This window comes from Urocampus carinirostris, chromosome 3 (genome assembly GCF_059441175.1).
Source record: "Urocampus carinirostris isolate Australia breed hairy pipefish chromosome 3, RoL_Ucar_1.0, whole genome shotgun sequence".
In the NCBI taxonomy this organism is placed as follows: domain Eukaryota; kingdom Metazoa; phylum Chordata; class Actinopteri; order Syngnathiformes; family Syngnathidae; genus Urocampus; species Urocampus carinirostris.
The window spans coordinates 51702013-51718722 of record NC_142351.1 but is presented as its reverse complement, the minus strand read 5'-3'; the positions used below and the strand labels follow the sequence as shown (position 1 = coordinate 51718722).

At 42.1% G+C, this 16710-nt stretch overlaps 1 protein-coding gene across 1 annotated transcript in view; it reads right to left on the bottom strand.

Moving 5' to 3' along the window:
• Positions 1–629: 629 nt before the first annotated feature.
• Positions 630–16710, bottom strand: part of plxnd1 (plexin D1) — a 71775-nt gene continuing 55694 nt past the window's right edge. The window contains exons 20-36 of the mRNA XM_088332311.1: positions 15955–16069; positions 15547–15654; positions 12688–12800; positions 11358–11462; positions 10819–10949; positions 9221–9419; positions 8970–9116; positions 8731–8887; positions 8138–8241; positions 7490–7553; positions 7358–7392; positions 6892–6996; positions 6111–6274; positions 5865–6012; positions 3468–3608; positions 3323–3397; positions 630–1239 (exon numbers count right to left, since the gene is read on the bottom strand). Coding sequence (XP_088188437.1) covers positions 1123–1239; positions 3323–3397; positions 3468–3608; positions 5865–6012; positions 6111–6274; positions 6892–6996; positions 7358–7392; positions 7490–7553; positions 8138–8241; positions 8731–8887; positions 8970–9116; positions 9221–9419; positions 10819–10949; positions 11358–11462; positions 12688–12800; positions 15547–15654; positions 15955–16069 — 2028 coding nt within the window. The 3' untranslated portion in view covers positions 630–1122. The remainder of the gene's footprint in view (positions 1240–3322; positions 3398–3467; positions 3609–5864; positions 6013–6110; positions 6275–6891; positions 6997–7357; positions 7393–7489; positions 7554–8137; positions 8242–8730; positions 8888–8969; positions 9117–9220; positions 9420–10818; positions 10950–11357; positions 11463–12687; positions 12801–15546; positions 15655–15954; positions 16070–16710) is intronic.

Genomic DNA, 16710 nt, shown 5'->3' with positions numbered 1-16710 from the left:
AGATCTTTAATACATCGCAAATATATTTGCTTTGGTGACAAATTTCTCCCCTCATAAGTTTTGGGTAAAAAAGTATAGTAATATGTCGCTTACATTTTCAGTCACCGGAATTTTCTTCCCATTAAAATTTACCATTGAAAAACGCTACCTTCATTTTTTTGCTTGGCTCATAATAAATATCCATAAGTGATACCTAGACCTTGCAATTATACACCTTATTGTGCCTTGTTTGTAGCAACTTTGTGCTCTTGGGTGCGATCCATGGAAGGCAATGGCGCTTCATAGGACAATGCCATGCAAACTAATACCAGCTGCGGTTAATCACGAGGGAAGAAGAAATGCAATGGCAGAGTGAAACCACCAGAGAGCAGTGTCAACATCATTTTTAATAATAATAATAATAATTTCCTTTGTATTGTCATTCTTTTACGTGGACTTGTTGGAGCATGGCAAACAATTTTAAGCATTTACAATTACTTCATCCAAAATCCAAGAACTTTCCAATCTTTGAAAACACAACATTGAAATTCAAGTGTTTTCAAGGATTTTAAGCACCTGTATGAACCGTCCTGATTTGTGTAACGGTGCCAGCGCCGCAACGGCAGATGAAACAAGATTAGCACACAAGGTAAAAGACAGTTTGTTTATTTCCCCACAACTCATTTGGCGTCAGAATACACAAGTCGAGATTGGCCTCCAGCAAACATGGATGTAACGTTGGTCCAAATGTACATTTCCCTCTCGTTGGTCCCAAGGACACGTATGGACGTTGCAATACGAGGCCGGTGCCCTGCTCTACCCAACCCGCAAAAGCATAAGAAGTTCAAAGCACAGACGGTTGGGGCAGGAAGGGGGCTTCACACCTGAGAACGTTGCGGTTTTACGGACGAGCCGGATCACCTCTGTAGACATCGAAACATGACAACACATCTATAAATATTGCTCGTGGACATGAGAATACAGGGCAGTGCACGATAGGCCCGACGCCTCCGGGAATGGTTCAGTGCATGAGCACGCAGCGGGGGCCTTAGGGTCCCGCTCCCGGTGCTAAAGTCCGACCCGGGTGGCACGCATCCCTCCCGGCGGGACGGTGCCGATGAAGGGCGGTCAGGTGGCAGACGCTCAGGCTTCACTGGAACACTCGTAGATGTTGTCCTCTACCAGGGCCACGACTTGCTCAAACTTGTGCTGCAGTTGAGTCCGGCGAGCCGTCGGGTTGCACTCCAGGGCGCTGGCCACCTGAGTACAAATGCAAGGAGGAGGATTCCTTTTAGTCAGCGTCTAGTCACAGCTGTTAGAGCGCTACAAAACTAGGGTGTTTCACGACTTCTGAGACAAACCAGATGATAGAAAAATCATTAAGTGTTTAAATAGAATCAATTTTATTTTTATTGTAACATGTTTAATGCAGAACAACATCAAAAGTGCCAAACCTTTACAAGATAAAATATAACATTTTAAAATAAGTTGAGAGTAATGTATAAAAATAATGATACTGGGTTTATTTGTGCATAAAGCGTTTTCTCTTTTTTTCTTTTTTACCAAAACAAGAACTTAAAGTTCAGGTGCGTGTTGTGTATCCCTGACCAGAATCACAAAACATTGGATGGAATGGATATTGAACCTGGGTTGTGGCAGTGAGAGAGCTGAAACCTAACTACTTGAACGTAAATTTGTCTACATTAGTGTTAAATTTATTTTTTCTTCGCTTGCAATAAAGAATACTTGATTATTAAACACTTGCAAACAAGAATGCTTATAGTGCCAGTGATTAGTGTTTATTTTGACTATTGAAAATTTGCAAAGGAGATTTCTTATAATGCCAGGGGTTTGTCCATCCATCCATCCATTATCTGCACCGCCCATCCCAGCCATCTTCAGTCTACAATCTACAGTGGATTCTCGATCTTGTCTTATGCTTGGGTTAGTTCATTTCTGGCAGACGCGACGAAGCAAAGACTCCTTCCTTTTCAGAGTGGGAATCCTTCTGGACTCTATTTCTCATGCAGTGAGACCTTGTCAGGAAATTGTCGTATTTCATTCAATTAGTGACAACAAATTGACTTTTATTCAACGAGCCATTGTTGAGTCTGTGCTGTCTTCAAGTCATCGGTAGGTTAACTGTAATATTCATACATATCCTGTAGGTGACTGCAAAATTGGATTTTTATGCATATCCATTATGGGAGGTAATTTTGTTTAGAGATTAAGCTTACACGCCCCAACATTCAGATTTTCCTATATAAAGTTTGTTATAGAAGAGGAAAGGTGTAAAAAAAAAAGTTCCACTGGAAAGAATATTGCTCAGTATAGGTATCCTTTTTCGGATCTAGCGGGAAAAACAATGGAAATGGCATTAGAACAAACCGGTCAAAGTGAAAAATTATACGTTTACAACAACATTAGTCACCAAAGTAATTTCCCTGTACTACCTCTTGAGCCTAGATAAATTATTTCTATAGAAGACAATGAGAAGAAATTTTCAATCTCAACTGAGGCTAAACTATATTTGTCTTGGTGATTTAAACTGTAAAAGAATGGATCTGAGATTTTTTTTCCTTTTATAAACATTTCTACAGATATATTATTCAATCTAAAAAGTTCCCGGCTCACGGTTGAAAAATATTAGTCCTTTTCTATCTGGAGGGGAAAAGGTGGCTCTTGTCTGGCATCCAATCAAAAGTTAGTAAGAGAACATCCATACATCTGCTGAGTACTGTTAGCGTAGTGATTAGTACAAAAGCTAATTGGTGGTGGTTGTTGACAGAAATGCTTGTTTGTGCCACGAATGTCCACCATATGGTTGTTTAAGGTGAGGTGCCTCACTTGAGTTCGCAAGTTAAATATTTTTTATATTAAGTACGTGTCAACAATGTACAACTGAGTTGAAAGAGTGCTTATGATTTATCTTCCATTGTATCTATGTATTTGGTTATATCATACTTTTATCAGAGCTCTTCAGGGCAGAACACAATATGTTTGAGGAATGGGGGCCAGAGGGAACGGTGGAGAGTGACTTTATGCTTGTCCCTACAGTTTTTCTTCCAATTTTCAGTGTAACATAAAAATGGTGAAAGTAAGAAAAGGCCTACATCAAGTAAATTTCAAAAACCAAACCAAACTTCAAGAAAGATGAAAAAAAGAAGACTTTGTACAAGCGCACTTGAGCTATGCAAGTACTTGCACGTGCATCATGAATGAGCCGCAATCATGACTTCAAGCTAGGAGAGAGCGGCAGTAAGTAACAAAGTTTCAAACTCTGTACAGCTGCTCTTAACCTTTGTATTTGTTGTTTGTTTTTATCAAACTGTAGAGGGCCTACCTGTGTTCGGTATTTCTTGGCATACTTGTAGATCTCTGTCAAGGCCAGGTTGGTGTTGAATTCGTTTCTGTACTTCTGCAAAAACAATTTGGCCATCAGAGGCGAAACATGGGGACAAAAGGGCATCGTGGAGGGCGGTACTCACTCGAGATTCCTCGGCCAGGTGAGCGTTCATCTCTTGCTCACTGAGGGGGGCCATTTCCTGGATCTGCCTGTAGTAGCACTGGACTCTCTTCTTGTACTCGGGGATTTCTTTGGCATACAGCAGCTTGTTGGTGGGCGAATCCTACAAGCAGGCAAAGATGTTAGAGGCAGGGAAAGAGGAAGGTTTGGGCAACTCTATTTGTGGTGGCTTTTTGTTTTGAGCGATTGCTGCGGCAAATAGAGCAAAGAGAGGGAAAGTAGGGCATGGGGGGGAGGCGAAAGTGCTTGCCACACAACTCGTGTGTCCTTGCGCTCTTTGTGTCACACGCCATGCTCGTGTGAACCAAAATGGCTACTAATGATAACGAGGCTTCATGTCGGCGGGGCGACTTCCTTCCTGCAGTTCGGCCGTCTGTTTGCCGACCCCTGTCACCTTTCGCCCGTGTGGGAGCCGGCTGTGTGCCAGATAAGAAGGTTTCACTGGAAAAAGGGGGCTGGGAGTGCTAATCCATATTTCACCAAGCATGGCACCCGCTTACTCACCAACACTAACGGTTTATGCATTAGACTACCGCTTTGTAGGGTAAGGGTGTGTCATTTGGAGTTTCCTTAAAAAGTTGATAATATAATATTTTCTTTATTAGGTATGTGTTGACAATCCTCAACTGAGTTCAAAGAGCCATTATAAAAAATGTCTGCCGCCCTTTCTGCGTTTTCCTTTTCAAAACATTGTTCGGGACGCGCAACACGTTAGAAAGCAGGATAGGAGGCGGAGGGTTGGAGAGTGATTTCATGCGTGTGGTTTTCTTTTATTCCAGGACGAAAATGGTGAAAGTAAGAAAATGAGTGTTTCAATTACAGTGCTGCCAACCCTGTAAGATAATTTTGAAGATGCATGTAGCACCCTTAAATATGAAAAAGCGGTCGTGTTGGTGAGTATGACCATTCTAGAGACTGATTGTTTTTCGCACGTAAAAGTAGAGTACATGATAAATCTACCACTTTGGAATATTGAAAGATACGGATGCACACGACCGTGCACATGTATTGTGCATAAAGTAAAAAAAAAAAAAACTTCTCCGATGCTAACCATAATACAGGATATAAGAAGTCTGGCCCAAATTTCACTTAACCTGGCACGGCTGGGTTATTGAATGAAGTAATTTGGTTAATGGCCGACAATTTTAAAGTTTACTGGAATCATAGGTAACAATTAAATAGTTTCATCTTAAATACTCAAAACTGGTGCTGATTATCAAACAAGAGTTATATATGCTAATACCTGTATATGTTTTTAATTTAAAGGGACGTTGTATGATAGGTGACCACTAGGTGTCACTGTATTGCGTAGCGCACCAAAAACTACTGCTACAAACCATAAGAAAGAAAACATACTACGGTGATTTAAATTGACGAAGATTGTTTTTTTTAACATATTTTGCCCATCCTTTTGCAAGGTCCTTGGTTTAGGGAGTACCTGTAGCATCAGGATGGCCAACGATCATGTCAGTTCCCTCTATATTAGCCTCATGTTATTTAAAATAAATATAGTTTATGTGATGGTTAATGTATTTTTGCTCAATAATTACATTTGCTTGTTTTTGATTGATTACATTTTCTTATAAAAAGATGGCGCTAAATAATATACAACGTCTCTTTGAGCTAAAATGTACAAGCTATAATGATATATTTTTGGATGAGCTGTGACTGTTAACTTTCCGTTAAAATTGATTAAATATTTTGTATGCCTCCCTGTACATTGTGCAAGGGGTTTATTATTCAGTCAAAAAAGGTTTCTTAAATTAAATTGTTATCTGGTTGGGTTTGCTGTTTGAAAACCAATTAACCAGCCCTATGTTTATGTTTAGGAAGAAAAACGGCATAACGTCCTTTTGCAACCCCTTTTTTTCAGGGACAGAAATCCAACTCACGTCACAACTTTGTCTCCCAATTGGAGGTGCAGAATAAGGGAAACATTTTGGGCAGACTTTCTTGAGATTATTTGAAGGCTCAGAGGAAGAAGAATGTAAAATAAAGGTGAACAAATATTTAGGAAGTGAAAAAAGAAGAATGCTATTTTGTTTGCTGACTGCTGGATTTCCACCAGATGAGGAAGTCAAACAGGAAGGAAAGCGCGCTCACAGCAAAGAAGGAATCATGCGACCGCTGACGTTTCCGTTTACAAACTGACACAAGGCGGTATGCATGGTTCTGGTGACCTTGGATCAGCAGGCATACCACAAACCCGAGAAGACAAAGTGGAAGCCACCCTTTCCATCATTTAGATACTTAGGTCTATTTGAGGTCAAAGGCTAGTGGCTGAGGCAGCTTGGTTGCGTCAGTTGTTGTACCGATTTAGGCCAGCAAGGGTCACAAGCGAGCGGATGTCTGTTCTGACCTTGCCCAGCTGCAGGTCGGAGATGGAGCAGGCGTCGATGAAGGCCTGCGCAATGACCGACAGGCATGCATCCATGTGATCTGTCTTGTCGATGTCAAAGACGAACTGGGGATTTTTCAGGATGTTGACCCAAAACCGCAGAGGTAAACTGCACATGAGCAAAGTGGTTGTAAGTGGGGAGGAAAGGGATAAGGTAGAAATTAAAAAACACTTTATCCAGTGACAATGTGACACTACTGGTCCCACCTGTTGGTTTTCCAGATGTGGAGTGTGTCCGGGTCAGTGATGCCACGCTTGTCAGCTTGTTCCTCCAAAAAGTCGAAAAAGTACTTAACAGCCAGGGGGGGCTGTTCTGGAGGGATACTGAGGATGGCCTGGAAGAGGTCGTCTAAAAACTTCTGGAGTGTTCCCTTTGGAAGAGGGGACAAACAGGTTTAACCAATACAGGTAGAGAAAATTGGAGTTGAACGTCTATTAATAGTTCCTATCACGTCATCTAAATCCAAGCAACATTGGTAGCGGTGGCAATTTTGGACGGGTGTGTACGAAAGTTTACTGTGTTGTTTTTGTGATTAACGTCAGGCATATGGCAAACAAAGCTCTAGTTGGGTAAAGGTGGTCCAATGTTCCAGGCTACGTTAGAACAGCAAAAGTTCGGGCCAGACCAGGAAGTTGCGTTTCACTATGTCAGGGCCTTGGTCTGCCCTCCACTCACCGGATAAGGGTGCAATGTTTTCAGCCAGGCTTTCAGGGACTCTCTGGTTACCTTTAGAGTTTATTTCAGCTGGAAAACAGCACATTATTTTCTGCTATGCTTCATGGTGAGCATTGGAAGTCTCATTGACTAAGGGAAGTTTTCTTCCTCTGCTCTTCATTCACTGAGTAACGGAAAGATTAAGAAAAAAACAGACGCCTTACACTTTCCACTTTCATTTGAAGAGCCAACAAAACAGGTGTGTGGTGGACCCATCCAATATGGTCGACTGTTTACATTCATGTGTTTTGACTCAGAGGGATGGAGGCTCACCTTGGTAGATAGGAGGCGTGTCAGGTAGATTTCCGGCAGCACTTTCTTGCGGTGGCTTTGCCTGTGTGCCTTCTTAGTCTCGAATAGCTCGTCATGTGGCAGGACCTGGAACACCATGTTCTTGCTGATTAGGAGTCTCATGGGGACACTAGCACTAAAATGTGTCTGTCTTGCCAATGTGCCATGCATAAAGCCTTTCAAAAACCCAATACACAAATGACACCTGTCACATTTTGGGCTTGCACATCACCAGGCTTGAATTCAGACGTGGATAGGGAAAAAAAGCTAACAAAGCTGCCGTTCACCCGGCAAATTGGAGCTCCAAAAACTCATTATGGTTGGGTCAAAGGGCGCAGAAAGGAGCTTAAGTAGTATTAGTGACGCTCTGTACTGCAGATTCCCACTTTCACTTTCTTTCATTCTCTCAGTCTAACAAGCAAGAAGGAACAGCAAGGCAAAAACTCACCAAGTGGACGTACTTCTCTGTGTCCAGATCTTTGACTATAGGGACAGAAAAAACAAGGATGAGGAGACAAAATGCAGACGGCTTTTGGCAAATGAAAGCGGGAAGTTAGCATGAGTTTGGAAGTTGGCATACCTCGGCCCAGCAAGTTCTCTTTCTTGTCCTGAAGGCTCATGGCCAGAGACGCGCCTTCTGGAATCTAAAAGAGATAAAAAGACAGCATGGCGCCTGTCAATGGGGGCTGCAACTATTGGAGGTGTGTACCCTCGGGAAGTAAGACTAGCACACATTGGTGGACAAGGCTATTTCTTTAATACTAGTTCATGTGGCACAGATAAGCAAGCAATGATGCCAGACTGCTTGCTTAATTTACTTAATTTAGTACGGAGCAGGCGCCCATTGGAGGTGGGCGGGACCCTTTTAGCTTTTTTATTTCTTGCATGAAAATAATGCAAATATGAGTACTGAATGACACACTTTGTTTTCCAATATCTAGATTTTTTCCCTTTTTTTACTACAATACATGAGATAAGATACATTTGTGGGTCGTAAGCGTGATCGGAGTGTGAAAGAGACAAAGTGAGAGGATGAGAAAAGAGGGAAGGATACAAAAAAGGGAAAAAAGAGAACACAAACAATCGTGGGAAAGAGAAAGAAAGAGAAGTTGAGAAAGTGTGAAAAGAGGGAGACATTGATAAGATTGATAGAGACAAAGAGTGAGGCATAGAAAGAAAGCGAGAGCAAGAGGTAAGTAATAAAAGGAGAAAGAGTCAGGGTACGCACCTGGTAATGGAAGACTGTGTTAAGTTTTTTGCGACCATCTTCCATGACGGAGGAGTTGTCCAAGTCCTGCAGAAGTTTGCTATTGCTGCCGGACGCAAACCACTCTGTGAAAGCACATGAAAAAAGTTGGCATAAGTGTTAATTCAAACTGACGGAGGTCAGCGTCTCATGCCGCGGGAGCGGTATGTGACGGCAAATCTTCACATAGTCATGATTGTTTATGCTGTCATTTAGATAGATAGATAGATAAATAGACAGATATACAGATAGCTAGATAGATAGATAGATAAATATTTTATTCATCCCGTAGGGAAATTCACACTTCCAGCAGTATCCTTGTGTTGAAAAATAAAATTAAAAAAATAAAAGAAATAGAATACAAAAATACCCAATATAACGTGTTGATATAGAGTATTTAGATAATACTACGTAAAATACACACTGTAATAAAAATGGTATTATGCAAATGTGGGGTTTAATGTGGGCTTTTTGGTCGACCTAGGAGATTTTTGGAAAGGCTTTGTCAGACTTCCACTGTGCCTCTATATTTTTGGGTTCTTTCAAAGTGAAAAAGAAGAGGATGGTCTTCTCACCCAGATCCACATCTTGGGCTCTGGGCCACTGAGAGAAAGGCACGTTTTTATAAAAGGCCTCGATGATTTTTTCTTTGACCTGGCAAACAGTGTCACTGTTCATCACCCTGACAGAAAGTGAGTCAACACCGCATCCCTGAAATGACACGTTGATGTTCTGCAAAAACACAGCACCTGCCTGGTGAAAGGGATGCCTGGGTAACAAGGTCAAAGAATTTTCTGTGAGCGGCATATAGCACCTGCGGCTTGGCTTCGATATTTTCCCGAAGCAGCCACTCTTCGTTGAGGGTGTAGCGCGCTTTTCCCGTAATGGCGTCGATGGAGCCTTTGTTAACCTGTTGCTTGATGGCACACAGCAGGAGGAAAAAAGGCTCCCCCACAGTTTCCTGGAAAAGAGCCGGCATATGTGAGTGGAAAAGGATGTTTATAAAAGCATACAGGACTAGATGCCTTCAACGCTGACAAGACAGAGGCGGGCACTGCTCCTCACTTTGAGGTAGCTGTACATGCAGATAGACATCCAGTTGGTCAGCATTTTCTCCACCACTGACTCAGTCCGCCGCAGCATCAGCTTGGGATTCTTGGAGGCCGAAGCGTCGATGAGGTCCACCAGCAGATCTTTCATGATGCTGGTGTAATACTCTAGTTTACCATGGAGGGCGATGGTGAGCAAGGACGCCAGGCTGCACCTGAATAGCCACAAGACGGACAAGGGAGAAGATGACCACGTGAGCCGAAATGGGAAGAGTCGCCAAGAGAGTGTCTACAACACGGTATTATCCATGGTATTGTCTAACAGGCACAGCAGAGGACTAATTCTAAACAAACATGTGATCAAGCTTCCAGGAGTGTTTTCCTATTTTTGGCGTTCTTTCACATGTCAGCAGTGTTGGGACTAACGCCTTACAAAGGAATACATTCCTGGAACCTGATTACTTTTCTCGGTAGTGAGTACTGTAATGCGTTATTAATAAAATCTTGTAACTCAACTGTTGTTGCAACATGGTGCCTCGCTACTTACTATAAGTAGATCATGATTACAACCTACTCTGATAGCTAAATGTTCTCCTCCTTTGCCCACAATGTAACATACAACCCTTAATCCACCAGGAATTTTAAAGAAGGGTGGATGTTTTTACATACTCCTACTTAGTTAGAACTTAGTACAATTGAATAAAATCATGGTGGAGCCGTCTAAAGCACAGAGTAAGAGGATGCTGAATTACTCCGTACTGATATTTTGATATTCACTCCACTGTATATACTCTTATTCAAGCCATATCTACAACTATAAAACAAATCACTAAAGTCAGGAAGTCAGTTTACATGCGTATATTTTGCTGTGTGTTAACTGGTAACAAATAGTTAGCAGCGTGTGGGGAGGGGTCGTGGTTGATACAAGAACAACAAAATCAATGGGGCAAACATGAGCACAAATTTTCATGCTAAGAGTGTGCTCAATTCTGGTCATTTTATTTGTAAAATATTTTTGCTATACACCATGTCTGGAGAAAAAACGTTAACCTCTTAGACAGTACCCAGAAACGGAGACCTTGGAGTGGTTTGAAGCCCATTGACAAAATGGATATGGAGTGTCACGGCAAAGTTTTTGTTTGCAAGCTCTCAAGATAGCACAAACCAATGAATTTGTAGGGTTCACTGCTTTCACATGTTTGAGTACAAATTTTCTTCTATTTATTTTATCATTTGGTCATTTCAAATCAGTTTTATGGTATGGCCTCTATACATGGTAATTTGTAGCCAGATAGTTACTTTCAAAATAATGTGCTTATTTTGGGTGTCAGTGATCTGGGAGGTAACAGAATTATTTTTCAAATAAGGTAACTAGTAACTGGAAATAATTACTGATTTTCAGTAATGCGCCCAACACTGCATGATGTCTCACACAAGAACAGCTCGGTCTACTTCGATGGCATCTCACGAATATTAATTTGGCCTGGTGCCCTCTGTGTCATCATCTCACAGAAACCACAAAGTCACCTGTTGTGCCAACACCGGAGATCGGCTCAGATGAACGCAGCTTAAAATTCAAAGTGACCTTCAGGAAAAAGTGAAGGAGATGCTGACCTGTCTCTCACAGCAAAGTCTTTCTGCTGCTCCAAGGCGTGGACAAAGGTGACCAAGAAGTGCTTGTTGTTAAGGAGTGTGGCAAAGAGCGTGATGCCCTCCTCCACGTTGGGTTTGCCTGGGCTGGCCCCCTAAAGACACATACGTTTGATTTGGTCAGGTGACCTCAACATAGGAACCAAGCCGACGCTGCAGTTTTGTTGGATGACAGAAAGCGGCCACTAAGACAAACGCTTGCCCGCAAGATTTATTAGCTGCGACCTGGAAATGTTCCCCCAGGAAGCACAAGTGGACGGAGGGCCCTTCATCAAAGCCAGACAGGCCCCGCCTTCAAATGCCGGCTCGGGATTGTTCTTCCATCTCCAAATGTGTGCTTCTCTTGTGAGGTGGGTAAGCGTACGGTGAACCCCCCCACCTCCCCATCACAGTTGTTTGCCAAAGTGTGCTGTGAGGCACGTGTACACCTTAATGACATGCGACAACAAGCGCGTGGCGTAGGCCTTTTTACCTCATTAAGGCAAAACATTAACCTTGCTAACCTGCCAGTCCTGCAACAGCGGGTGCGTCTCGGGAAGAGCCCGAGGGCCCAAAGAATGGTACTCATAAGCGGGTTGGACCAGACTTCTCTCATAATCCGACCCCATCTGAAAGGCAGAAAGTAGTACAACTTCAAAACTAGAGTCAAATTTTCTTGGCAAGCAAATGAGAAACGTCCCAACACTGGCCTCGTGCCATTTACACGTGCAGACTTGGCTGATGTTACAAAAGGATTTTTTTGTTTCTGTTTTAAGGTCTCCATTACCTTCTTCCATGGTGTTTGCCATTCATCTTAGGGTCCCAGATTTTAAATTTACAATCATGGTTCACGGTTCACGGATCCCTTTACCGCCTGGGTTGGTGTGGCACCACTTCCTGTCGTGTGTCTTAGGCAAGTACAGCCTTGGGGCGCCCATCCGTATTAAGGCGGGTTTTTTTTTCAGGGTAAGGGTTTCCATAAAAACAACATTGCATTGACATAATCTCATTGACAAATGGCAAATTTATAGCAAAAAGAGAAAAAAAAAAATATCAACCAAAAGTGGAATTGCAGGTCATGGGCATTGACAGAGGTAAATGCGAAAAGATTCATTTAGCATGCGCATTGTGATGTCCACATATAAAAATCAGGGTGTAAGGATTTCAAACGTCATAATCTTGTTCATTGTAATATGCTACCATGTTTATAGGTGAATGACGCGCACTCGTGTATAAGGTGCACCCTTACCTTTTGATTAAAAAACGGTATGCAACTTTCTCTGACTTTTTCTCCGCTCGAACTTTGCGACTAGATGCTTAATCGTACCTCCAGTTTTGTACATGACGCATGAAAAGAGATATGATTTTATTGCATCATCTATTTTTATTAGGTACCAGGAACAAATGGTACTGTGAGTAAAAACAGTGTGATGATGAGATAAAGTATTTTTGTTTGTTATCTGTATCACGGTTGATCCTTTGTTTAAGATTGGGCCCCCTCACTGCCGCAACCCAGGTTCAATCTGCTTCGCAACGCGTGTTTTGCGATTGTTGTCAATGATAATTTTTGCCTGCTTAATCATTGCACAAACACGGTAAAAACGCATGTTTTAACGCGCACCCAAACTTTGAGTTCTTGCGCATTATACACAAATACCAAACATTAAACCACACATACATCAATTCTAGTAAGTATGCAGTTGAACCAAGCTAGATTTGAAACAATACTCCCAGAGTATTTTTGAAATAAGCGAAAGCATCCGGCTTTGTAGGAATGGTGACATCATCACTTCAAACTGGCACCAGAACTGTGTGTGTGCCAGTGTGAGGAAGGAGACAAAATGAAGTGCTGACCTTTGGAAAGAATGTGCGCGTGACAAACTGCTTGTACTCCAGGAAGGGGATGCCCTGGCTGCGGTTGAGCTCTTTGGTCAGGTCTGTCATGTCCGTCTGCAGCTCGGCGAAGCCTGCCAGGACAAAGACCAGACCACATCAGAACGAGAGCCCCAGCGCAAGCAGGCACTTACTTTGAACCTTGGGGGAGGTCTGCGCTCTACACAGACCTCTTGTTATCTTCACTTTCTATATTGCCTGATTTCCTCTCTAAAAACATTACAGGCGGCTCAGTTGCCGCTGATGTGATTGCTCTTATTTGATTTGAACAAATGGATTGCTTCAGTACATTTGGTAGCAGAGCTTTCCTATCCTCACCCGCCTGTTATTTCATTTTTTCCAGAAAAACTTGATCACATTTATCTGTTTGTCTGCTTCTGAATGGGAAAAGAGGCAGTGACTTGTGTAGCCCTGCCAGGTACTGGGGCCAGGTCTCACATTTTAAGCGGAGCAGATAAATCCAGTCTCAGGTCGTTGTGAGTGCCTGCTTACATATGACAACTTGGCACACTAATAAGGGATGCAAATGGTCAGGGTGAGCGGATCAATCCAAATACTGATATTATCCATAACGAGAAAGTACTTGGATCAGATAAATACTGTTGTCTTGGGATTGATACTGCATTCACGTTACAACTATCACCGTTTTCATGTTGTTAGTGTGTCGTAAAGTTATGCATACATTATAACTTTCGAATTTGGCTCAATTGTGTTTAAACTTTATTTGTACTGACTTTATTTTCAAATATGGTCCAATAACAGTCTTGATGACATTGTTATACAGTATTTGTAGTTTTGTTACGTTACTGTTTTTCTGAGTTTGACTCTCTTGACTTTTGATCTTAAACCAATGTTGTGTTATTTATATACTATTTATATACTGTTAAATGTTTTTGTATATTATTGTTTACACCAGGGGTCTCCATTGTGGTGACAGGGGGAACCAAAGTGCCTCCTACGCACAGGTGAGGTCTCTGCGGACCGGTTCTGGTAATAGCTCACCAGTGCTGGGTCATTGTGATTTTATAGTAAAAGTTACTTTAGTGGTTGACTAACTCTTTTTAACCCTATGTATAATAATTAACCTGGTAACACTATCATAAGTTTTTGTTTTAAAATCATATCCAACTGGGTGCCCTTTGGCTAAGTAAGTTTGGCTAAGCTCTCAGCTTGAAAAAGACATTCCAAAAACAAGCATGACAGGTTAATTGGCCAGTCCAAATTGTCCCAAGGTGTGAATAAGCGGGTGAGTCTGTCCCTGTGTGCCTTGCGACTGGCAACCGGTTCAGGGTGCCCTCTGCCCACTGCCCGAAAATAGCTGGAATGGGCTCCGGCACCCCAGCGACCATACTTAAGATAAGCTGTGCAGACAATGGATTGTTGGATGGACATTGCCAGGCAAGAAATTATCTGTATTTGTATGGATCAATACTAACCTGTATTTACTTGGATAAGATACATACCAAAAGTCCCTGTATAGTTCACTCCTAGCAAATGGGCACTTACTGCTGCCCAAGTGTGGGCTTTTGCTGCTGCTTTCTTAGGATCAGATTTGGTTGTTTAGAGAGAAACAAAAAAGCCAGATCTCAAGCTTTGGGCAAAATAACCCCCTAACCACCACTACATGCAGACACACAAGCACACACAGTTGTTATTCATGTTGCGAATATCCACAACTTGTGATGAGACACAGAAGGCCCACTGAGCAGAACTGGCCTACGGGTCAGTTGCCATTTTCCGTGTTGAGCTGGGCTCCCCCATCTTTCCCACCCCCTGTTTCTCCCCCTTCATCACACGTCTGTTTTTGCTCTGACTCACCACCACTCGCATATCCTCCCTCTACTGTTCTTCCTCGTTGTTATCTGCGAGCCGTAAATCAGACACGGCCTTGGCTCGGGTTGTTCAGACTGCCTAAAAAAGCGCAGGCTTGCCCAGCCAAAGCCGAGTGTGACTGATAGCTTGTCAGGATCCCGCCTTCTCTGATGGATCACCAAATGACGTTGCCATTGAACGAAACCACCCACCCCTCCCAAACAAACATCGACAAGGGCAAAACTACAGACAAAAAAAACACGGTTTCACTTTTTCAAGTGAACAGACACGGACCATTGTTTTACCTCTGAAGATATCACCTTACATTAGCTGCATTGGAGTGGATGAGCAGTATCAAGTTTTAGGTGTACATATCAGCAATGAGCTGTCCTGGAGCTATAACATCTCAGGCCTGGCCAAAAAAAAACCATCAACACCTGTAGTTTCTCCGCCAACCCAGGAGAGCAAGTGCCCCGACGCCCATCGTGCTCTCATTGAACAGAGGCACCATCGAGAGCATTCTGACCAGCTGCACCATTGTGTCCTGGACATCTACAACTCCGGTCTTACCTGCAAAGCAACCAGGATTGCAGGTGATCCCACCCATCTCACAGCCTCTCTAATCTGCAGAGACTTAGAGTCGGAAGCAGCAGGCTCAAAGACAGTTTCTTTCATCAGGCTGTCATGACTCTGAACTCGCTCCCTGTCCTACCCCCTCCCACCTTACTGCCTTCCCCCAAATCAATGCAAATCTGCTCTATTTAGATTCCAGGTATACTTTTCATATTTTTTTATTTTAAACCTTATCTATTATTATATTTTAATGTATACTTTTTTTTTACCTTGCTGCTATTTGTTATTTGCATTGTGCCTTATTTATTGAATGTTTGGATGCACGGAAGAAGAAGTAATTTAATCTGTTCTGTATGTTGTGCATACAGCATATTTGACCATAAAGTTGAAATTTACGGCTGTGTGTGGGTGCGTGTGTGTGCGAACAATAGACACCTTTACGTATCTCCTCTCTGATCTGGGACTCCATTTCTTCCATTTGGAGTAAAGTCTTTTGCCAGTAGCGTTCTGCCCTTCTGCTCTTTGTGCAGTACACGACGAGAGCTGGACACACACATGCGGACACAGATAGTGAACGAGAAGAAAAAAACGGAATGTGTTGTTGCAAACCCCAGAATGACAGTCAAGTAACTTCATCCAACAAGAACATAACTCCAGTTTGATGTTAATACTGAAAAAAAGAATAGTTTAATGCTTATTTTCCACAAAGAGACAGTCTGCTAAAAGCATCAAATTGAAACAACAACGACGTCTTTGTGTTGCTGACGGGGTTTGTTTGCCTGAGACACATCTGGAATGTCCATCATCCGACTGGGCCCGGCCCAACCCAACCTAGGGACTTACCCACGGTGCAGAGCAGCAGCAGGACACAGCACACCACGATGGACACCACAATTGCCAACTCGCTGCCACCAAGCTGCACTTTGGCGATTGTGTGCCGAAAGTTGCCCACTTGCACCTAAATGGGGAGATAACACCACAAGTTAGAGTCAATCCTTAATATATTCGCCAGCTACCTTTGAAAGGTTTCAAAAATCAAATAAAACAAAAACTTTTATATGAATACAATTTATATATGTTATTGTGTTATTATACAAATTTAAAAGTAAAAGCAAACACATAAATAACTTTTTTTAACACTTTTTGCTTATTAATATACAATTGTGAAATAATAAACATCAAGTATGTTTGTGACTTGAAATATTTTGTAATAGTTATTTAAAGCTATAATAAGAGCTAAAATGTCTCCCTAAAATAAGGTAACTACACTTTTTACGCTATCTCTTAATCACATACACTCTTTTCTACCACAGCTTTTTAAAAATCTCAATATAACATCTGCGGTCTTGATTAACAAGCATGTTGGGACTCAGAGCTGCTGCTGTTTTCTCCACTTTACAACCATATTTGACAGACGACTGTTTTTAAAATGAATCGTCCTTTACTCTTTTAGATACCTACCTAGCTCTCTTTTAGTTTTTTACCCGAGTATGAACTTTTTGAACATGATAATATCAGTATCATATGTATATTCATATTTGTCATTCAGATTCTATGTAAACAAAGTTACATATCTACTTTTTCCATATTTTGCTTAAA